This window comes from Chiloscyllium punctatum, chromosome 22 (genome assembly GCF_047496795.1).
Source record: "Chiloscyllium punctatum isolate Juve2018m chromosome 22, sChiPun1.3, whole genome shotgun sequence".
Lineage (NCBI taxonomy): Eukaryota > Metazoa > Chordata > Chondrichthyes > Orectolobiformes > Hemiscylliidae > Chiloscyllium > Chiloscyllium punctatum.
In genome coordinates, this window is record NC_092760.1 from 56,939,258 (window position 1) to 56,964,436 (window position 25,179).

Consider the following 25,179-nt stretch of genomic DNA (forward strand, 5'->3'; position numbering starts at 1 on the left):
AAATGTTACTTGTTCAAATTCTGCTTGATCTGCAATATCTGTCTAATTATCAGTGACTGATGTAATGTGTATAGATATCCATGTCTGCCTGATCTATTTCTTAGCATCTGGCACATCAGGCCAAATAAATTGTTTTGACATTTTGTCTAATAGTGATTAATGACCAGTATTATAATTCATGAATTATTAGGGATATTAACCCAACTGATTGATACAAGTACATTAATTACTAAAGTCCAAAAGGTCATCTCTATGGATCCCCAGCATAAAAGTGCATGTGTCACTCTCATATCTCTAATAAAGATTTGATAATCCGGAGATCAAATTGCAGAATGTGAATTTTCTTCAAACCGTCATATTCAATAGTGATAAACTCAGAATTCACTACCGTAGTAGATGGTTACTCTCCCCAACTAAGTTACCGAATTTTCCATTCCATCACGAGTGGGTGCTTTTCTTTATTAGGTTGGCTAATTTCTTCTACTTCCACTCAGTCATGGGCAACTCATTTCCTTCATCTCCACCATCATTGCTGATGGAAACATTTTCCTTATTTGTATTTGCTTAGTAAAGAATTCTGTCCACATTACAAAATCATGCTGTTGTTGCTCTTTTAAGAGACCTATGGTGAATGCCAATGACAACAATGATGGAGAATGGATCCAGCACACTCCAGACTCACCCCGTTGCATATTTCCACTATTAGAACAAAAAAAAATTTGTTACAATGAATTCAAAATGTCCTAAGGGCATACTTATCTAACCTAGACTTTGGTGTTCCAAGGAGAAACACGCTGAAAATCATTTTACTGAGGCTGAATTACAGACGCAGTGGGCATAGTCAGACAGCTGCAAATACCATTCAGCACTTCAAAAGGCGAAAGCCATCTTCTATTCAATTAGCTGGCCCTTTGGTTAATGAGGGGTAACGTGTTAAAAATAAAAGTTAAATATTGGATTTTCTTTTTTTTAGAAAAAAGGATGTCTCCGTTTGTTTAATAAAGGAGGAGGGCAGAGAGGAAAAGCATTCAGTGAGAGAAGCAAAGCAGTGCCACTTTTCAAATTACAGCTATGAATTTGTAGATAGTGCCTGTGAAGTTTACTTCAATGACGGCATGTAATGGTCGAACCTATTTGTCCTGTTTAGATCCTCTATCTTCTTTCAAAGACTCATCAGGCACTGATGCTGATCTCATGGGGAGGGTATCATTTACACGATAAATAACAAAAAAAGGAATGGTCTCCAGAGTCAAAGAGAATAATTATAATTACTCTTGGGCTGCCCTTTCCCTGCCAAACACAGTACGTAGACACAGCTCAATGACACAACAATGTTCATCAAGTGCACAACAGTGAGATGTAACTGGGCTTCCTACTGATCAAGCACCAGTATAAACTATCTTACTCTCCAAAGTCTTGCCATACCACCTGCAGTAAATCATTTCTATACCTTAAGTTTAATTGCTGGGTGAGTAATTATTCAGATAACAGATAGCGTATAACAAAAATATTCTATGAAGCCAGGAAAGCACAGTAAGATAAAGCAAAAACCCTTCAGAGTGATGCAACCACGTAAATTTCCACAAATGCTACCAGACTTGCTGAGTTTCTTGAGTAATTTTTGTGTTTGTTTCAGATTTCCAGCACCTGCAGTTTTGTCTTTTAGATGCAACCGCATTCTTGTCTCTAGGCAACCATCAGATTAGTGACTGTCTATAAAGAGAAGTCTCACTGATCACAATTTATTTTAATGCTTTTACACTTTCACTTGCCTGGAAGCATCTCTTCAAAAATTGATAATATATTGGACAAATATGATGCAAACATTATTCTATTAGGTTTTAATTCTCAACTCCACTTTAATAAATTCTTATTTTTTTTAAACTGAGTATGTTTCTTCTCACTGAGAGGCTCACTCCAGTTTACCATCTCCTCTATTTCCTGGTCTCTGCTGTTGTCTATGTCCAGCTATGAGAAGATGAGTGAGAATTGCCTGGAGTGACATGCTTTCTGATGTTGCCTGCCTCTCAGAATGTAGAATGTGAAATAATGTTTTGCTTCTATTTGATAAACTGATCCTCCAAGCCACCACTTCCAGAATAAAGGTTAAGAACAGGCCCAGTTAATCCTGATGCTCTGCCGAGTCCTTGTTTCATTTGCAGCTTGAAATAACTGTTCTTCACTTCAGCATAAAGATTTCAAAGATGTCCTTTTTTAAAAAAAATTGGTATTGTACTACTTCTTGTTTGTAAATTTAGTTGTCAAGTGGCCAGTGAATCTCACCAATATATTCACTGGAGAGAGATGAACAACAGGAAATTGGTTCTGTTGGTAGCATTCTCTCCTCTAAGGCAGAAGCTTAAGGGTTCAAGTCCTCCTCCAGGACTTCAGCACAAAAAAAACTATATTATCTGTCTAGTATGGTACTGAAGGAAAGTCAAGTAGTGGTATGTTTCAAATGAGATGCTAAACTGATGTTCAGTCTCTCCTTTTAGGTGATTGTAAAAGATTCATAACTCTAACTTGAATATTAGCATTTATCCCTGAATCTGGTCAGTATTTATACTATAATCAATATCAAACAAACTAATTATTTCTTCATTATCATATTGGTGTTCATGAGGGCTCACTGTGTACAAACTGGTCATCACATTTTCAGCAACAGTGACTGCACTTCAAAATATACAGCATGCAATGGACAGAGAGAATTGATCTAATCAAGGTATGCCACTCCTCATTTAATGAATGTTGGTGGACAATCCAAAAACTAATAGGAGGAAGCTCCACTAATAATCATCAAAATATGGAGGAGTCTAGCAAATCAGTCAAAAAAAAATGGCTGAAGCATTTGCTGCTATCTTCAGCTAGAAAACCATGTGGCTAACTTATCTTGGTATCTTAAGGGACAGGATGTACATGTATTTGGAAAGGCAAGGACTGATTAGGGATAGTCAACATGGCTTTGTGCATGGGAAATCATGTCTCACAAACTTGATTGAGTTTTTTGAAGAAGTAACAAAGAAGATTGATGAGGGCAGAGCAGTAGATGTGATCTACATGGACTTCAGTAAGGCGTTTGACAAGGTTGTCCATGGGAGACTGGTTAGCAAGGTTAGATCTCATGGAATTCAGGGAGAACTAGCCATTTGGATACAGAACTGGCTCAAAGGTAGAAGACAGAGGGTGGTAATGGAGGGTTGTTTTTCAGACTGGAGGCCTGTGACCAGTGGAGTGCTACAAGGATCGGTTCTGTGTCCATTAGTTTTCGTCATTTATATAAATGATTTGGATGTGAACATAAGAGGTATAGTTAGTAAGTTTGCAGATGACACTAAAATTGGAGGTGTATTGGACACCGAAGAAGGTTACCTCAGATTACAACAGGATCTTGAACAGATGGACCAATGGGCTGAGAAGTGGCAGATGGAGTTTAATTCAGATAAATGCAAGGTGCTGCATTTTTGGGAAAGCAAATCTTAGCAGAACTTATATACTTAATGGTAAGGTCCTAGGGAGTGTTGCTGAACAAAGAGACCTTAGAGTGCAGGTTCATAGCTCCTTGAAAGTGGAGTCGCAGGTAGATAGGATAGTAAAGAAGGTGTTTGGTATGCCTTTTTTTAACTGGTCAGAATATTGAGTACAGGAGTTGGGAAGTCAAGTTGGGGCTGTACAGGACATTTGTTAGGCCACTGTTGGAATTTTGTGTGCAAGTCTGGTCTCCTTCCTATCGGAAAGATGTTGTGAAACTTGAAAGGGTTCAGAAAAGATTTACAAGGATGTTGCCAGGGTTGGAGGATTTGAGCTATAGGGAGATGCTGAACAGGCTGGGACTGTTTTCCCTGGAGCGTCACAGGCTGAGAGGTGACCTTATAGACGTTTACAAATTTCTGAGGGGCATGGATAGGATAAATAGACAAAGTCTCTTCCCTGGGATGGGGGAGTCCAGAACTAGAGGGCACAGATTTAGGTGAGAGGGGAAAGATATAAAATAGACTTAAGAGGCATTTTTTTCATGCAGAGGGTGGTATGTGTATGGAATGAGCTGCCAGAGGAAGTAAAAGAGGCTAGTACAATTGCAATCTTTAAAAGGCATTTGGATGGGTGTATGAATAGGAAGGGTTTGGAGGGATATGGGCCGGGTGCTGACAGGTGGGACTAGATTGGGTTGGGATATCTGGTCAGCATGGACGGGTTGGACCAAAGGGTCTGTTTCTGTGCTGTACATCTCTATGACTCTATGATTCCACCTGAGATCCCCAGCATGGCAAACACCAATCTTTTGCTGATTCAATTCACTCCACAGATATAAAGAAAAGTCTGAAGTCTTTAGATACTGCAAAGTCTATGGGCTCTGATAATATCCCATCAATAGTATTGAAGATGTGTTCCAGAATTAACTACACTAGCCAAGCTGTTTGAGTGCAGTTACAACACTGGCACTTACCTGCAAATGTAGAAATATATTCACCTATATCCTGTCCTTAAAAAATGGGCATATCTAATCCAACCAATTACTATCCCATCAATCTGCTCTTGATCATAAGCAAAGTGATGGAAGATGTGATTACCTCATCAGTATGGATTCTACATGGGCCACTCAGTTCCTGATGTCATTACTGTCTTGATACAAATATAGACAAAAAGCACTGAATTCTAGAGGTGAGCTGATTGCCCTTAACATCAAGGAGTACTGCAAAATTGAAGTGATGGGAATCAGAGGGAAAACTCTTCATTAATTGAAATCATACTAAGCACAAAGAAAAGTTATTTTGTTTGTTGGAGGCCATTCATCTCAATTGCATGTGCATTAGATAGTGTCTTGGGACCAATATTCTTTAAAGGTTTCATTCAAAGACCATCTCTCCATCATAAATGTCAGGGTGGGGATACTGACTGATGATTGCAAACAGCTTAGTGCCATTTGTAACTCCTCATTGAAGTAATCTGCACCCAAAGAAAACAAGACCTTCAAAACATTAAGTATTCGACATATAAGTGGTAAGTAACAGTTGGATCACAATCCGAGATTTCAGACAGACAATTCAGGAGAGATGATAGGAAGCAATTCTATCCATGAAGGGTGGTAGAAGTTTAGAAATCTCTCACACAAATGGCAGTGGATGCTGGATCAGTTGTTAACTTTAAATCTGAGATGGATAAATGCTTGTTAAGCAAAGTTATTAAGGGATATGGACCAAAAGCAGGTATATGGAGTTTGGCCACAGATCAGCCATGATCTTATTAAATGGTGGAACAGGCTGAAGAGGCTAAATGGCCTTCTTCTGTTCCTATGTTCATAGATATGCCAGGCAACAACCCTCTCCAACAAGAGTGAATCTAACTATATCGCCATGCCATTTAATTGCATTGCCATCAATGAATTTCCCCATGTTCAACTTCTGTGGGATCATCATTAACTAGAATTTTGACCAGCCATATAAATACATGGCTACAAGAGCAGGTCAAATGCAAGAAATTTTGAGGCAAGCAACTCACCTCCTGACTCCCCAAAGCCTGCCCAGCATCCACATACACAATTGAGTCACGGGTGTGATGGAAAGCCCTATAAGTGCAGCTCCAACATCACTAGAAACTTGACACCATCCAGGAGCAAGTAGCCCACTTAATCAACACCATGTCCACCAATTTAAACATTCACTCCCTCCATCACTGAAGCACAGTGATAGTAGTGTGTACTGTCTACAAGATGCATGGCAAAAACTCTAAGGGTTTTTTTAAAAATGACCTTCCAATGCCAGAACCCCTAACATCTAGAAGATCAGGGCAGCAGATGCATGGAAATACCAGAACTTTCAAGTTTCGTTCCATGCCACATACCATCCTGACTTGAATTATATTGCCACTTGCTGTTCCTTTACTGTTGTTGAATCAAATATAGGAATGCACTACCTGTGAGTTTACCTAGGCCAGTGGGTCACAATCACCTTCTCACCTTCCTTTTTTGTGGAAAATTGGAAACTGAAGCCATCTACAGCTAGCCCATTGCTCCCAACTGAAATCAGCCAGTTGAATACAAGAATAGGAGTCAAATCTAGCAACTTCTTGGACTGGATGTACATAAAAATGCCTTTACCAGCCAAATGTGGAATTCCATACCAAGCGGCCATTGTAGTGGAACAGGTTCTCATGATGTCAACTTTTGCAGGTGGGACAAGTCTTGTCTCCTACATTAACTTCTAATCAGACCAGAGATTAAAGAAGTGAGGACAACTTTTTGTGTGGTCTAATTAAAATGAAATCATATAACACATCCATCTGTCCTTTTATTTAACAAGACTGGAGTAACTCCCCGTGAACTGAAATACACAAAGAATTTGTTAAAAAATGTGTTTTACAGGTGTTAGTTTGCTAACTCCCAACAGATCTAGTATGTGTGAAAAGTGCCTCACACATTCCTGAAAAGTAATGCAAAAACTGAACAAATAATTAGTGTTGTAATTTGCAGTAAATTTGGAATCTTTCATTTGTTAAAAAGGACCTGAGCAGAATTTGTTTTAAAATAAAATGTGTCATTTGAACAGCACATGTGCTGCAGACCTGGTAAGCAAAGCAAAGCAGAAGATAACAACGCATTTTAATTTTCTATCTGTTAGGAACTTTGCTTCAAGTTTTGCAAGTTATCTAATCAAAAGACTTTTCTGGATAAACGATATTTCTGTTCAAACAAAGTTTGCTACTGAGTTTCCTCACTGCCACATTAGAGGTTTTCCCAGAGCACTGAAACGCGCATCTCATTTTCCCCTGGTTCACTGTTAATTCAGCTCTTAATCTATAAGAATCTTCACTTACACATTGATTTCTTTACTCAATACACATTTTATATGCTCCAGTTGCACTGTAGACTGATCTCTCCATATACTTCCCTCTATAATAGACTGATGTGTCCCTAGAGTGTTCCTTGTGCCATGAACTCATTTAATTCCTCCTTCACAATGATCATTCCATCCACAAGGTTCACCACTCCCCATGCCATGGACATGGACATTTCTGTGCATATAAACTCCCAGCAGCTGCAGATTGCTTCATCTGTACTCTCCCCATGTTGCAACTGCTCTCTACCTGGGAATTCTCCTCCATTTTGTGGACTGCTTGATTCCAACAAACGCACAGGAATATCAGATAACGTAATTAGCCTATGACATAGAGTCAATATGGAAAGTTCTTCTCAATCAATATTTTCCCCCTTCTCAGAACATTCTCTTCATACAATAATACCTGTACCTTCAGTGAAACATTACTCAGCCCTCTGCCTGTGCAGTACTGTAGTCACACATAAGCAGTTGTGCTTGGAAACAATATAAAACCATGGAGCAAGAAGCTTTGAAAACTTAGCCCAATGTAAATGAGAAAGGCGATTTACCCAGACACGCCTCCTATCTGAGAATTAGCAGGTTTGTACAACTCAGTGACACAAACTTGTAAAGATTGTGCAACATTGTGTTTTGAAACAGCAACACAGGAGGTTACTTTGAATGCTCAACACTATTTTCAACCGTTATCTCCATCTGCATTTTCCATTTGATAGAATGAATAAAATTCAGAAGCAAGCAACCTGTTTTGACTTTCCAAGCTTAGAATACTGACTCTAACTACAATTTGGAGGTGACAGTGTTGGACTGGGGTGTACTAAGTTAAAAATCACACAACACCAGGTTATAGTCCAACCAGTTTATTTGGAAGCACTAGCTTTTTGAGCACTGCTCCTTCATTAGGTTGTCCACTTGATGGAAGAGCAATGTTCCAAAAGCTAGTGCTTCCAAATAAACCTGTTGGACTATAACCTGGTGCTGTGCGATTTTTAACTTTGTCCACCCCAGTCCAACACTGGCACCTCCAAATCATGACTAGAAATGGTTAGAAATGCTTAACGATTCAATAATGCCTGATTTGGAATTAGAATTCTCAAACATGAGGCTTTTAAAATTCTTGAATTCCTGTCTGGTCTCACTCTATCCTATCAGATAAAACCCTTCCAGCACATATGTCACCACACACATTCCCTGCTATCAGATTTTTCTTAATACAAGTTTCTGTCTGTTTCACTGTCAATAGCTATTATTCAAGCCACTATCTCCCTGTCCTCTGGAACCTCTGCCCGTTGCCTTCTCCAACCTGTTCCCCAGCTACTTTCCTTTCATCTCAACCTTGGCATCCTCAGATTCCACGGTTTTCTACCACCTGTAAAGCACTCTTGAAATATCTTTCTGTATATAATAAGGGTACTTGAACCTCAAGTTATTAATGGCATTTATATTCACTACTAAGCGATTTGAAAGAGCATCATCCAGTTTAGGAAATCTTCATCTATAGAAGATTATGTTTAATCCTTAAAGTGAAGACCTCACTTCAACAAAGATGGAGGGGTCTTGGAAAGGCAGAGAGCAACTGACCTGGATTTGCTGTTGGAGAAGGTTGATTTTGTGTTGCTGCTGTAATAATTGTTGCTGTTGTCTTGCGATCTGGAGAAGAGGAAAAATACATTTAAAAAAATAAACAAAATAAATCAAATTGTAACTTTTTTGCTGTTTCAAATAGGCTGCCAACAAGGGAGAAACAAGTTGTTTTTATTGCGCCCATCCATCTAACTACATTCCCGCTTCATTGAGCATGACAACCCAGTTTTAAGTGTCATTTAATTTTCATTTTCAAATATAATTACAAAGTGTTCACTGTAAGATATCACTCGTCTGCAAATGTGTCAAGATTAATTTGAGCTAGCTTATTCACAAGTGTCAACAGTTAATTACTGTGTCGTGTCTGCATATCTAAATGACATCCTAACTTCTTATTTTGTACGTATTCTTGTATCTTATTTCCCATTATAAGCGAGTGTATATGCTTGCATGTGGGCAAATATTTGGACATGGAAAGCTTGGTGATCTGAGCCTGATTAAAACAAGCGCTACATACGAGCCCTATTATACACTGTTCTCTATAATAATATGGTGGGACTGTCAATATGATTTCACTAATAAGCCCCATTTAAGAAGGCATTCTTTTACTCTGGAGTGACTGTGGAGTGGGTACAATTGTGTTTTAAAGAACGGAGATGTGACGAGGGATGCCTGACTTTAGATTACAGGGACAAACTATGGAGCACAGCTGCAATCAGCTTGTGATTGTAATTACTAATTCCAATCATTAATAAGGATCATTTTTTGGCTGCGACCTTACTCTTAAAAAAAAATCTCTAATTTTACGGTGCCATCCAAACAATTTTCCTCCAAGGGTTAAGGTCATAAGATAGGTTTAGCTAAAGAACACACAGCCCACGCCACACCAATGGATTACATTTTACTTTTTTCAATCCTACCATTTTCACATTTCAAGCTGTTTCTTTAGCAAGTCAAGTTGTCCTAGTCTCAAACACATTTCCTGGCCACTATTACCATAATTGATTACTCTTGTGTAAAGAATTACTATTTTGCACGAATCCAAAACTTTCCTTCCAAAATGTTCAATTTCTATGCTCTCTCATCCTATTGCCTTACCTATCAGAAGTAATTGATGGAGCATCACTTCCCTTGTGCTGTAAGGTTTTTTATACTGCTACAATTCCCATCTGAGATACCTCTTCTGAGTGCAAGGAGTCTCAAACTGTGTCATATTACATTTCCTCAAAGTGATCTCACTGCTCTCCTCTGCACTACCCCTAAAAGCTGGAATGTCACAGTGACCAGAACTCATAGCAGCTGCTCTGTCCAGTAAAAAAATAAAATGAAGTGAAGAAAAATTATATTCCTGAGTGGATATGTGTTATGAGGTAGGAAGATATGGAGCACAGTATTACTCAATGTTCATCTGCCCCAAAAGAAAAGGCCTGAAAAACTCACCTTTATATACTGACTATCACAAACTCAGGACATCTCGAAGTACTATACAGCCAATGAAGTACTTTTTCAAATGTAGTCACAATTGAAATGCAGAGAATAGCCAATTTGTGCACAGCAAGCTTCCACAAACAGCAATGTGTTAATAAGCAGATAATGTTTGCATGATTTTAATTGAGTAATATCTATTGGTCAGGAGACTCAGAATAACACTTCATCAACTCTGTAAGGAAACAATGCGATCAGTGATAGGCAAAAGGCATCTTGTTTTATTGAATTACCTGAAGATGGAACAGCCAGTGGTGTAGCATTCCCCTAGTAGTGCAATCTGGAAATTTTTACTCAATTTTACTCAACTAAGTTTACAACCTTCTGACTCAGGCAAGTGCTACCACAGAGCCAGAGCAGACAGCAAGTCATAATGTTTTATACATACACCATCTCGGACTAAATTGTAATATCCTTTTTGGTATTTGTTGTTCAAATCTCCTCCATCCTCATATCTTTTGATGTCATGACATTTCATGAGAACCTTGAATCAATTCTGCAAGTTATTACTGTGTCCACAGCCCCACCATTATCCCCTCTACAACATATCATCCTTGAAACTCTTCCTAGCTTTATCTTCAAGCTTTTGATTCCTACTACCACTAACTCCCCCATTCCTCACTCACCTTCTCTATATGTTTCAGACCCATCTTCTTCCCCTTTTCCTGAAGCACTTCAATCCAGGTTTTACCTTTAGCTTCCCAATTTCAGAACTTTTTCTGAAATGTTTCTAGACGTTCTTCACATTTTTCTCTTAGTCTCTTGGGGTTTTCAGGCCAAACAGAATCACAGAAGTCTTACAGCACAGAGGAATGTCATGTGTTCCATTGTGTCTGCACTGCCTCTTTAAATAAGCTTAGTGCCAATCAGTCAGACTTGTGAGCATTGATACCTTTTCTTTGACCAGTCATTCAATGCTATCAATTCAACACAACTCTTTCTCACTCTCCAAATCCATTCACCTCCTCAGACTGCCAGATCCATCCTCCTATACCAGTTCAGAAAGGTAACATAGAATTTATGACTTCTCACATGTCATGTTCAGAGAAAGAAGTGCAATTAAATTGGAAAGTGTGTGCTCAGTCTTGCTGCCCTGTGCCACAGACCTTAAGTGGGCAGTGGAAGCCTCACAATTGCCATTGCTAGTATTAAACTAGAGGCAGTCAGGTCTGTTAACACTTCGCCTAGATGATGGGTAAAAACTGTTCAGCTTCCATGTGATCTCCCAGGGTTATCCCTTCTCAGTGGTACTCCTGAGAACTATCCCACTGCCCTCGCTGCCACACACCAACACCCCTATCCCAGCAACCCCAGTCCTGTAAAACATCTCCCCACCATTACTTAGCATGGTCAGGGCTGTGCCTCTGGTAGGTATACGAGCAGCACCTGTAGCCTTCAGAGTGGCACTGCTTCTCAAAAAAGGCCAGTAGCTCTTGCGAGGTGATTTTTCCACCTTTGGGGTCTTTAATACTGTCTTTAATCTCCTGGTGAGCACTTAAGTGGTTCCAACCTTCCCAAAGGAGATAATACCAGATGTCTTGCCAATTTTCCAGCCAGCAGGTTTGCCCAGTGCTTCCACAAAATCTAATCTCCAAGGTGATGTCAGCCACGTGCCCGAAGTAGCACTCCTGGTTCTGAATGAAAGGTTTGTTGGGGTGTCACATTCCAGAGAGGTTGTAGGACTATATTTCAGTGCAGGATGCTGTGCTGTCTAAGGATCCAATATACAAATATCATTGTTAAACTGCAACCCTCTCAGGGGGACAGAAAAGATGTCATGGAACTGTTGGATGAAAAACAAGGGAATTCTTCATGACACCTGAAGCACCAATCTTCAACCAGCAATACTAATACACAGTGTCTGGCTTTGGCTGTTTGTGTGACTCCACTGTGTGCAGATTAGCTGTGGCATTTCCAATGTTACAGCAGTGATTATATTCCAAAAGTACTTCAGAAGCTGCAAAATATTTCAAGACATCATGAGGTTGTAAAAAGCACAATGCAAAGGATGTCTTACTTTTCCATTTTTTATTCCCTGTGCTTCCCTGACTCTTAACATGTTCCCTTACATCCTCCAGAAGCTGTTCATTCTCACCTCTGCATTTAGCAAAGACTGGCCCCCTGAGGGCAATTTCACAGAGAGGAAGATATACTGTAACTAACATCACCACAGGACTGTAATGACAACTGGTGACTGGCAGAAGCAGTGAAATTGGCTGAGAAGCTTGACAGCACCTGTCAAGAACTCCCAGTCTGAAGAAAATCAAATACTCTGAAAACAGAAGCCGACAACAGTGTCAAGCCTACATTTCCATTTCCCGTAGTTATCATTTCCTCTCTATACTGGACACAAGATCTAAAACATTTGGTTTGGGATAATAAGCATGTCTTACAGCAGCACTTAAAATACCAGAAGGATCTTCCCAATGACTCAACAAACTTATCCAGCCAATAGTTGAGTCACATAAACCAGGAAGGTCCCATGATTGAGTCCCACAATATGAAGGAGGTATTTTTTAAAACACTGCAGTTGGCCTTGTGCTGAGAAAAGAAAGTTTGAACAGAATTTTGAAGAAGGGTCACTGGACTTGAAAGGTTGACTCTATTTTATCTCCACTGATGCTGCCAGACCTGTGGAGATTCTTCAGCTAAATCTTTTCTTGTTTCAGATTTGCAGCATCTGCATTTCTTTGTGTTGCTATTTTTGAATAGAGTTCTTTCTTTTGTCATTCACATGATGCAGGCATTATTGACTATGTCAGAATTTATTGCTCATTCATAATAGCCCAGAGGGTAGTTAAGAGTCAGCCACATTCCTGTGGGTCTGGAGTCATATGTGGACCAGCCAAGGCTAAGACAGCAGATTTTCTTCCGGAACAAATGTTTTGACAATCAGCTGTGGTTGCCATTGGCCTAGACATTTATTCCAGACTTTTAAGCTGAATTCAAATGTCACCACCTGCCTTGGTGGGATTCAAACCCACATCCTCAGAACATTAACCTGCAGTTCAGGATTACTAATCCAGTGAAGTTAGCACTACGCCACCAAATCCTCAAACAGAGTTCATTTGTCTTTCTTTCTCTTGTATCTGTAAATGCTCTTATACACAACTTAAGATGTTTTCCCCCATCACCAAATCACCTGTGGTATTCTTTTTCATCTGTTAATCATGACTTGTAAATCATCAGCGCTTCCAACTGAATAATTTTCATGATAAACCTGTTAAGTGCAGTGCAAAGGTGAGAAAAATGTAGGGAGAGGGGGAAGGGGCTTAATAAAAATGGGGACAGAAGGGAAGATAAAGCACTCTACCCATTGCAATGCCCATACCTCTCTGAATGCATCGAGAGCATTGCTGGGTACCACATGCTCCCTCTCCAAGGACACCTGCCAGAATTCTAGACAGTTAACTTGAATCCATGACCAATTTAAATTCTGCTCTAAAATCAACTACTGTACATGTCACCAAACTCCAGACTTTAACTTCCAACTGGAGAACAAAACAGAAAGTCGGATAAAACGTAAAAGTAGGAAAAACAAACATCTAAGGAAGGAAAACAAATATAGATAAAAATAGGAGGAGGAAAAAAAGACAAAGGATAAAGTGAAAAATAAAACCCCTACAATGCAGAAAGAGGCCATTCGGCCATCGAGTCTGCTCTGATTATCCAAAAAGCATCCCACCAAACCCACCTTATCCCTGTAACCCCACATCTACCATGGCCAATTCACCTAACCTGCTCATCTTTGGACAATATGGGACAATTTATTTTTATAAGCATAGCCAATCCAACTAACATGTACATCTTTGGACTGTGGAGGAAACCAGAGCACCCAATGGAAACCCATGCAGACATGGGGAGAATGTGCAAACTCTGCACAGAGTGTGTTGTCTGAGGCTGGATTCAAACCTGGGTCCCCAGTGTTGTGAGGCAGAAGTGCTAACCACTGAGCCACCATGCCAACCTTTTTTTTCTGTACAGGGGAAATACAAAGATTAGATTAGACTAGATTCCCTGTGGTGTGGAAACAAGCCCTTCGGCCCAACAAGTCCACACTGACCCATTGCCCTCTGACTAATGCAACTAACACTACGGGCAATTTAGCATGGCCAATTCAACTGATGTGCACATCTTTGGACTGTGGGAGGAAACTGGAGCACCCGGAGCAAACACAGGGAGAATGTGTAAACTCCACACAGTCGCCCGAGGCCAGAATCGAACCTGGGGCTCTGGTGCTGTGAGGCAGCAATGCTAACTACTGACCCACCATGCTGCACTATGATGGAATAATAACTCAGGCAGAAGAAAATACTGGGAAGAGAAAAAGAAAATTACAAAAGGAAAGACATGCACAAAATCATTTGAAGACATTGAAGATCTTGCTACTTAGTCTACTGATAAGGGCACTTTTTAATGGAATGCAAAAGAGAATTGGGAAATAATTTCCCAATTTAACTGTTCCCAGGAAGTACATTGAGACTGCAGGCCACACTGCAGAGTGTGTTGCACACATGGGAACAAAGGCTGTCCTGATGGGGAAGTCAGTGCAATTACTCACCTTATAATTCATGTTAAATAAAATAAATTTGACATTTCTTTCAACAGATTCAGAACATCTTGAATCTCAAATGACAAGAGAAAATGTGCGAAATGTTAATTAATTAATTAAATATATATAATGAATATAATTAATAAGAATTGAAGACATGAATAGAAAGATGCTAGAAAGCAAGAACATAAATACATGGCCCTGTCACCACATCCTCCTACCATCTTTTAAATACCTCACTGTCTCCTCAGATATTCTAGTGATGCTTGATTGATAATAAGAATGTAAAGAACCACATTTCTGGATTAAATTACAGATATCAAGAAGTAATGATCCTGTGAGAGAGCAAAAGACTAAGCTCTACCTTTAAGTGTTTACCAATATACCTGGCCTGCTGTGGAAAAGCAAGGGAATTAATATCGGCAAATATGGTTAATGCCTTACATTTAGTGTACTATCAAGATTCCAATGTGATTGCTGAAGAGCATAAAATAACATTCTCCTAATTCCCACCATCGGAGTAATTGGTCATTATCAACGTGCAGTTACTTACATCAACAACATACTGAATTAACCCAAATAAGTTGAACAAACTAATAAACATCAGCAACAAAATGTATGAGAGCACTAAACTGGGGATAAGAAAACCAGAGAATTGTTCCTCCTTCCCTCAGGGCACATACCATTGACAGAACTGTCCCTTAAAATAGAAAGAGGCAGATGAGGGTGTGGGAATATACAGCCTGGAGATGGGGAATGGGAATGGAGGGGTGCAAGTTCAATTGAGGCATTCAAAGTGGTTATTTAAATAAAATGTGTGTGTGTGTGTGTGTGTGTGTGTACACGTGCACACGAGAGAGACAGAGAGAGAGATAAGGACAGGGGGCAAAGGCAGGAGATTTTGGCTACAGGTAACAATGAATGTTTGAAGAGCTGGTGCAAATGGGCCAGCTTCACATGGCTCTTGGCCCTTACAGCCTTCTGTATGTTCTTGATTAGTAAGGGGATCAAGTGTTATGGGCAGGATGAGGAAAGTGGGCAAACGGGGCTGAGAAACATATCAGTCATGGGAGTAAATTGAGTATAGGAGTTGGGAGATCAAGTTGCATCTGTACAGGACATCGAGGGGGATGAGGAAGACAAATTTTGGGAGGCCAATTACATTTACAGGACACTTTTGGAATACTGTATTCAGTTCTCGTCTCCCTCTCTCGGAAAGATGTTGTGAAACTTGCAAGAGTTCAAAAAAGATTTACAAGGATGTTGCCAGAGTTGGAGGAATTGAGCTACAGGGAGAGGCTGAAAAGACTGGGGCTGCTTTCCCTGAAGCATCAGAGGCTGAGGGGTGACCTTATAGAGGTTTATAAAATCATGAGGGGCATGAATAGGGTAAATAGTCAAGGTCTTTTCCCAAGAGTAGGGGAGTCCAAAACTAGAAGGTAGGTTTAAGGTGAGTGGGCAATACTTAAAAGGGACCTAAGGGGTAACTTATTCACACAAAGAGTGGTGTGTCTATGGAACAAACTGCCAGAGGAGGCTGGTACAATTACAATATTTAAAAGGAACCTAGATATGGGCCAAATGCTGACAAATGGGACTAGGTTAATTTAGGATATCTGGTCAGCATGGACAAATTGGACCGAAAGGTCTGTTTCTGAGCTGTATATCACTATGACTATGACTCTAGCCATCCATTGTACTGAGTTAATCAAAAAAATGTACATAGGTAGCTATTATGTAGAACTTTATAAAGCTGTCATCCTGACATATCGAGATTTATGCAGAGGGGGCATGTGTTGGGAATTCAGGTGGGAAGATCTCTGAATCTGCAGGAGTTTTCCATCCAATATCATTAATAAATTGACAAGTTTGTCAATGTAATTGGCCTCCCAAAATTTGTCATCCTCATCCCCCTCGATGTTTGGAATATGCACTCTGAGAGCATTAAGCTCCACATTGAGAGCATGAATTTGTAAAATCTATCATATTGCTTCATGCAAAAGAATAGGTATGATTTTCACAAGAGGTTTAAACAAATATCACACTCAAAAGCAGCAGATTGGGAATAAGATTGATGATAATTAGAATAGTTGTGGATTAGAATAGTTGTGGACATGGATTGTTCTAGCTATAGCAAGTAATCTCTAGTTATGTAGCCTCTGAAACAGGAGAAAGCGAGGACTGCAGATGCTGGAGATCAAAGTCGAGAGTGTGGCGCTAGAAAAGCACAACCAATCAGACTGCTTTTCCAGCACCACACTCTTGACATCCTCTGAAACAGTTTCAATTGGGTTATTTTAACTTTAGGTGATATCAAATTGGTTGCCCAAGTTGCACTATGGTCTAATCTTGACTTCAAAGTAAAGGAAAAGCCAGCCTGCACTATGTTTTCTTAAAGGTGTATGCATGTGTAGCTACAAGTAAGCAACACACAGACCACTCACCCGTTTTTTCAGAAATATTTATAGGTACTGTGCATCAAAATGCTGTACACACAAAAAAGGAGAGCACATTGACATCATACATAAATAACTAATTCAATATTGCTCAGTTTACACTGTTGCCCAAAATTGGTTTTCCATAACTTGTGCTCATATTTCTCAGTCTACTGAGTTTCCTATCTCAATATTGCAGACCTCGTAGTTAAGGCAGACCTGTTACTGGTACTACTCCCTAACTGCTAGAAAATGATAAATCTATCTCTTAACAGCCTATAGATAGAACTTTTCTGTGAATTTAATTATACAAAATTATTTTTAATTTAGAAGTGATAGTGGTTTTGTCTTTTGCACTGTATATCAAAGGGCTCTACAGAATATGACAAAATGACAGAGACAAAACAGTTCAATAGTCCTGCTAAATAAGACTATTAAAACAACTGTTTCTGTGTGATGAGAGTCAGTGAGGAGTAAATTATACCTATGGTGAACCAATATACTGAGGTTGACCACTGGAGACTAGTAATGAAAATGTAGGAATTTTGATTATCTTTTGGACTCAGAGAGTCTTGATTCAGAAGCCTATGATAGGGAATATTCAGCATGCTCTCTGGAAAGAATTAGTATAATGATCTTAAATAGCTAATTCACATTTCATGTTTTTGTGCCTAAGCTGAGACAGACTGAACAACTTAAAGGCAGAACTCCACAAAATTAATGGGAGTAAGCCCCTGATTTCAGCTCGATCACTTGAGCGGAGTGCCATGCAGAAATGTGGTGTTTGCCCCAGAGAGGAAGCGTGAGTTATTTGTTGTGCTTCTTTTATATGTTGTAGATGAGCTCAGCACATTACCTGACTGTCTGAGATGAGGTGGTTGGGATAAAGACAAAGAAACATGCTTATGAAATTTCTGATTTTTCATTGAAATATCCATAATTTGTTTTCCCACATGGTTGTCGAAATGACTAGGCTTGGAAAAAATATAGTAGAGTTAATGCTCATCCCTCAAACCTACCTGTTCCTGCTGTTGGCGGGCAAGCTCCATCTGCTGTCTCTGTTTTTCAATTTGTGATGCCGCTAACTTCTTCTGCTCATCATGTGCTGCCAAGAGCTGCTCCCGTAAACTAATTAACTGATTGATCATGGCAGACAGCTGGCGTTCCTTTTCGGCAAGACTTTCGGGTGTACCTGAAGAAGAAAAATGGCATTCAGAGTCAACACAAGAGTGGAAGGCAGAACTTTGAAATATATAGTAACAGATTGGGCATAGAATCAATGAATAGGTCATTCAGCCCCTTAACCCTGTCTGCAATTTCATTAGATTATGGCTGATCTCGGACTCAAAGTTAGTGCCAAACTTGATGCACCCATTAGGGCAAGCCAGCTTATGAGGTTTCTAAATCCCATGAGTTTGAACTTTCTTAATAATGAAATAGATGAGACAGAGTGGGGTGGGTGGTATGGGTAGGATGCTCTGAGGAGGGTTGGTGCTGACTCGATGGGCCGAATGGCCTGCTTTCACTCTGTGGGGATTTCATGATCTCCAACCATGATATAGCAAAAGGAGGACTGTCAAACACCATAGCTGACCTTTGCAATTGTTGTGCTGATGAGGGGCCAGCTAATTGTAAATGCTCAAAGCACTGGTCACAATCATTATTAAAAGTTAATGCGCAGAAAATTGGGATAACCTGTCCACAATTTTTCAGAACACGTAGCCATTAAGTGAGCTTCTCTGCCAGTAATGCTTGTTTAGCTTTCACATGTTTGACCTGGACTGGACCCCTCAGCAATCCTTCCAGTTAACAGTTAAAACTCACACAACACCAGGTTATAGTTCAACAGATTTATTTGGAAGCACTAGCTTTTGGAGCACTGTTCCTTCATCAGCTATTTGATCAAGGAACAGCACTCCGAAATCTAGTGATTCCAAATAAATCTGTTGGACGATAACCTGGTGTTGTGTGATTTTTAACTTTGTCCACCCCAGTCCAACACTGGCTCTTTCACACCATGGCATCCAGATAACAAAACAGGCTAGTATGGAGGTGAATGAATTAGGATGACAAGTGCTCATATATCTCCCTCTGCAACATTTAAAATTACAGGGCAAAGCTCTAGACTAAAAACAGACAAATTGCATCTCCTGAGTGACATACAGCTCTTAAATAATTGAAGTGTAGCTGTTCGTAAAGTGCTTTTGTTTGCACCTATCCATCCATTCAGTCCCAATGTGAGAGATGTGCATTAGGCACAATCATACATGCAGCATTCTTACAATTCAGATCCAATTAAATTGTAAGTTGAATCTATTACAATATCAAATCATTAAGCTTCACCCAAATGCCCAATCATATTGGAATGGGGTGGGTTCAATCCATTCAATAAATGAGAGACAGCTCTGTCGCTATGTTGGAGTTTCCGGAACACATACAAGATTTAAATCCAGGTTCCAATCTCAAGTTGTTAACAGATTATGACATTTTAATTTACTGACCAATGAGGCAATTGTGCTAAAATAGTCCTTTCCAAACCTTCTACCCTGTAAAATTCAAACAAGCCAAAATGGAAAATAAGAAATATAAACACAAATAGAATTAAGTAGCCTAAGTTATGAAGAGCATATTATTAATACTCAGGGTCTACAGCTTGGATATTCCTGGTAATTTTGTTAACACTGCAGGGTATTCAGTTCTTGAACTTTGAAGGTTGCCACACGTGCAGTTCACTACACTTCTCTCTTACATACAGTGAAATACTGATTTACCATGCCGCAATTATAAAGGAATTTATTCAAATGAACCTGAAGTAAATAACTATTGATTCAAAATTTGAGACAATTTTATACATCAACAACACAGCAACTAATTTTATATCAAAACAGAGCTACCGCTTCTATGGAGGCAGTTTAATCAACAGAGTCCAGTAACATCATTCAACTTATTGATAGATTCCATATGCTGTTGTCACAAATGAGCTGATATCAAAATCATTGTGTATAAGACAGTCATCCTTCTGACTCTTCTGTATGGTTCTGAAACTTGGATGACATATAGGCATCGTCTCAAGACCCTTGAGGAATGTTATCTGTTTGAGATGGATTCTCCACAGAAGCCAGGAGCATAGGTATACCAACATCAGTGCCCTGAAAGGAGCCAATAGCACCTGCAACAAAGGCATGGCCACCTAAAACCCACTCCACTGAATGAGCACATGCTTAGGATTCCTGAGTTCTGACTACCAAAGCTAATCAACTTCACCAGCTCAAGGACGACCCTCGAATGAGAGGAGATCAAAGGAAGTGTTTTAAAGACTCTGTGAAGGCATCCCTCAATAAATACAAAGTAGACGTCAATGCTTGAGTGACCCTCATTGAGAAGAAATTGACTTGGAGGAAACTCTTGAATGAAGGGACACAATTCTTTGAGAACTCCCATGAGCAAAAGGAAGTACAGAAAAATAACTGGGAAAAGAAATACCAATGATCAAGGCCAAAGACCAATTCCACTTCCCAGAGTCACCTGCCAAGTGTGTGATCAGAGATCTGGCTCCATGATTGGCTCATTAGCCACACAAGGACCCACAGAATCCTTGGCAAGTGGAATGGTATTTCATAGGTTAACAGTCATAATCTGGAGTGAGTGATTGCTGCCGCCACTAATAATGCTAATACATAATAAAGTAAAAAAGAGCAAAATTTAATCAATGGCTTCAAGAATGCTGGCAATTCAAAATGAAAAATCCTGAATATACCATGCAGTTATACTGTAAATATTTTTCTAACTTTAAATTTATGGTACACAGAAGATTGTCATCTGGATTAAAGGTCCAGAAACAATGTAAATACTTGCCCTGGACATCAATCTGCCAGTCACTGAACTGTTTCACCTGCATTAGATGAATGTGCCAACTTGAATAGAAGAGGTAGTACACATATTCAAGACAAGAGATCTGTTTAGTCACATAAATATTGTACTTCACATAAGAAAATGGATACTGTACACAAAATGTGCTATCTGCATAAAATTCACACAGCTAGTTTTCAGCTGAATGCATTAACCTGGAACTAACCTGACTAATATGCAGTCAGCTATCCCCTTTTGTTGACCTCTGATTACCTCTTCCCTTTTTAATGTTGATCATTTCCTTGTTGGATATTTCCCTGCCTCTTCAACCATGTCTCCACCATTTCTTCTCTATGTATCTTAACCTAGAACAAGAGACTCATTTGTTGATTGCAATTCCTCATTCTACACCTTCAGGGGTGCCAGCAATCCCATTAAGCAATGTGAACCATTCAGTCCTTAGACCACTCTTCATTAAGTTTATCCCATAAGCACTCTATTCCCCTGAGTCCAGCCTCTTGTTCATACATCCATCCTTTCATTCTACTACTGATGGCTGTGCTTTCAGCCATCAGCCACCATGTTCCAGAATACCTCTCTTTCCTCCTTTTAAAGACCTCTTTGAAAACTACCTCTATATCAACGATTTTGATCACCAATTCTAAAACCTATGTTGTGTCACCTTCTATATTTGTCCTTTGTGTATCTGTAAATCAAACTGGATGCTCTTCTACATTAAAAATGCTACACAGATGTGAGTTGTACTTGTTCGTATTAATCTGCTGATTAAAGCCAAATCATGTAACACAAGAAACTGGAATTCCTCGCTTCAAATTAGTCGATAATTCCAATAGTTTTAGCGAATCAAATTATTGCAAACTGGAAAAGGACTTTAATTCCTTATTTAACATTTAATTTAGGTAAAGATATTACATGAATAACATATAGCATAATGCTTCACAATGCCATGAAAATCACTGTCCAGCATCTAGGGCTGGTTTCTAAGTGTACCACTAGATACAGTGCCACTTGTGGCACAAGGTTTACACAAACTTGACCCCTTTCAATGACATTTACATCCCTGTCAGTGGAAGCACTCGGCTTTTTGCTAAATTGGTGGGCATCAGAAAACAGGGTCAGCTTCATTCTATTCAGTTTGAAACTTTGAAAAATATTGGTTTAAAGCATTAAAACTGATCTCATGAGGTCACAAGTGTGGACAGTGAGATGTTTTCAAATCAAAGTGTTCAGAGAGATGTTACTACACACCTCTAAAGCAGATGGCACTTGAACCCAAGATCCTGACTCAGACATAGGGGCACTGTCACGGCACCACAAGAATATATGGCTAAATCTCACAGATTTCTGGACATGTGTGCACCGGAGGTAAAATATGTAAAAAGCATTTGCATGGCATGCATATGGCATAATTCCATTATACTCGTGTCAACATTTATACCAGTAAGAGCAAATGGACAAAGTATCTCAGTTGCATGAGAAAAATTTAAAACTTATAGCTGGAACAAAACAAAATGGTTTTAAATAAACCCAGAAACTTAGTAAAAGATGATAGCACCTCTCTAAGTTATACTATGCTCCTGTGACCTTACATATGGGAAATTCCACTTGTTCACAAGGTTTTTACGATAACAGCTATCAAATAAAGCTGGAAGAAATGTAACAGTGATTCTATAAACAGACTTTAGCTATAATATTTGTACCATTCATATGGTGTTGAAAATAATTTTAAAAGTCCATGTGTGAGATGTTGCTCTTTCATATTGAATTACAGTAACTAAAGATTTCTCAGTTGTTAGTACAAAGCAGCTGAAAAACGTATTGTCACCTTTTCCCAATTCCTCTGTCATTTTGTTAACAGTGAAACAAGCCTTCCAGGTGATATATTAATGAGACACAATGAAGAAAATGTAGAAACATTTTCTCCACACAAAACAAATCGACACATCCTCACTATTAGCGTTTCACAATTTTAATTTGTTCCATTTCCAGTCGACAAACGTTAGCTTTTTTCTTTCAGAAGCAGGCTCAAAAACCTGGACTCACACCAAATGTTTTTGCAGATTGCGTTCTTGGCTGATGCTGAATATTGGCAAGTTTACTCATCTAGTCCAACAAAGACATTTTACGCAAAATAATGAATGTGCGTGAGGAGCACAGCAGTTACTAAGGGTTCAGATATCAGAAATGTGGACATCAAAGCACAGACAAGCCACAACATCAGCTGAAACATGAGATTGCAGTGATAGTCAGAATGTTCCTTTCTTCTCTCCTGTAGGTGAAGACGTTTTGCTAGTGTAGTGATACAAGTGAATGAGTAGCCCTTAGGTGCCCTCCTCTAAATGTTATTCTGCCACTGACCAAAACTGTGGCTCCTGGTATGCTGTTCTAACTATAGGAGGCATCAGAGGTCTGGGTGATCCTTTAGCCATACACACAAATGAGCAAATGCACACATAGAAAGACATACAAATTTTCACACCAGATAGTGGCCATGAATGGGAACCTCAGCCAATTTTGACCATGCATACTCATAGGAGCATCATCTACTTCACTTTACTTTCGCACAAACCAACATGGACCTTGAATTCAACTTGAGAATTTCTAATCTGTATGAGGTAGAATTACAATGCAGGTTTCTGTAAGCATGGGAGCAGGACAGTTACTACAAATGAATAATTTAAAGTTTTTTTTTTGTTTATATTAATTCAGAGAATAGTTCCAACAGTACAGCAGTAAACCTCTTCCTGAAAGAACCAAATTTTAAATTCCACTTTTGATTGGTAGTGATTTTCATCTAGCTGTCTTCCAAAGAGCTAGAGTCATTGTCCTACTTATGAATACAAACTGAAGCTACATTAAAATACTCTTCCCTCCCATCTGCAACAAGGTTCATTATTCAGTTCTCAACAACATTTACCGGCTAGTTTGACAGAAACTGAACAACTGGAACTAGAGAAAGAGTGAACAGTAAACAGAAGTCAAAGCTCTCTCAAAATATGACTATCTCATATTGGAAACACATATTGATCCAGCACCTAGTTAGTAGTCCTCAATATAAATTAACTGATGTGGAGTTAATATGTATAGAAAGGCAGTGATTGGTCATCATTTTATTGCTTAAATCATATAGGATTAATAGATCCTTGGGAATGATAAGAGATTAAGCTTATTCAGAAGATGAGATCTCACCAGAAACCACAGACAGAAGCTCCAAACATTTATAACCATCATCTGAAACCTAAAATGTGATTAACATCTTGAATTTACCTCCATGTAGCTGTTAAATGATTTATATACTAAAGAGTTATGATATAATTAATAACCTGTGATTAGCTGAGAAAGACTTTAGGCTATTAATAAAGCCAATAATATTACAGGGTGGTCTGTTATAGCTGTTCTGTTTCTCATGAGTGCATATACCACAGATTTGAGGCTATCAAGTTAATCTGCCCTTTAAAAAGCCATTGTCTTGTAAGGAATCCCAAATAGATTTTCATTGATGTTGCAAAAAACAAACATTTTGATGACAAAGGACAAGTACTTTCATAATCCCAATACACTTTCATTATATAGCACGTAGTTCTGACTTCTCTACAGGAATGTCACTGAATTCCTCATTCATTCCACCTCATTGGCAAGGGAAGGAAGAAAGAATTATACAATTGTGCCACAGTCCCAAGACGTTTGCTGTATGAATTTCACAAAGTGCCAAAATGAACAATATACAGACCACCTTTCAATGTTTATTCATTTATTTGTTTTATGACATTATGTTTATCAGAGTTGAAAGGCTTGACATGCAATTCCAATTCTTAGGCTTACAGGATGATTTTTATGCAACTAAGGTGAAGGATGTTAGTGCTGGTAAGTGCTGTCAGTTAGAGTCATAGAGTCATAAAAATGTACAGCAAGGAAACAGACCCTTCAGTCCAACTCGTCCATGCCGACCAAACGTCCTAACCTAATCTAGTCCCATCTGCCAACACTTGGCCCACATCCCTCTAAACCCTTCCTATTCATATACCCATTCAGATGCCTTTTAAATGTTGTTATTGTACCAGCCTCTACCACTTCCTCTGGCAGCTCATTCCATACATTCACCATCCTCTGCATGAAAATGTTGCCCCTTAGATCCCTTATAAATCTTTCCCCTCTCGCCTAAGTCATGTCCCCTCTAGTTCTGGACTCCCACACTCCAGGGAAAAGACCTTGTCTATTTATTCTATCCATGTCCCTCATGATTTTATACACCTCTATAAGGTCACCCCCTCAACGTTCCAGGGAAAACAGCCCCGGGCTATTTAGCATCTTCCTTATAGCTCAAATCCTCCAACCCTTTATAACATCCATATAAATCTTTTCTGAACCCTTTCAAATTTCAAAACATAATTGCTATAGCAGGAAGACCAGAATTGCATGCAAT

General features: G+C 39.2%; 1 protein-coding gene across 18 annotated transcripts in view; it reads right to left on the reverse strand.

Moving 5' to 3' along the window:
• The window catches only part of sox6 (SRY-box transcription factor 6), a 641,917-nt gene that overhangs the window by 181,412 nt on the left and 435,326 nt on the right, over window positions 1-25,179 (reverse strand). For all 18 annotated transcript variants that reach the window (XM_072592368.1, XM_072592380.1, XM_072592378.1 and 15 more), the window contains 2 exons: window positions 17,906-18,078; window positions 8,412-8,480 (listed from right to left, as the gene is read on the reverse strand). In XM_072592368.1, coding sequence (XP_072448469.1) covers window positions 8,412-8,480; window positions 17,906-18,078 — 242 coding nt within the window. The remainder of the gene's footprint in view (window positions 1-8,411; window positions 8,481-17,905; window positions 18,079-25,179) is intronic.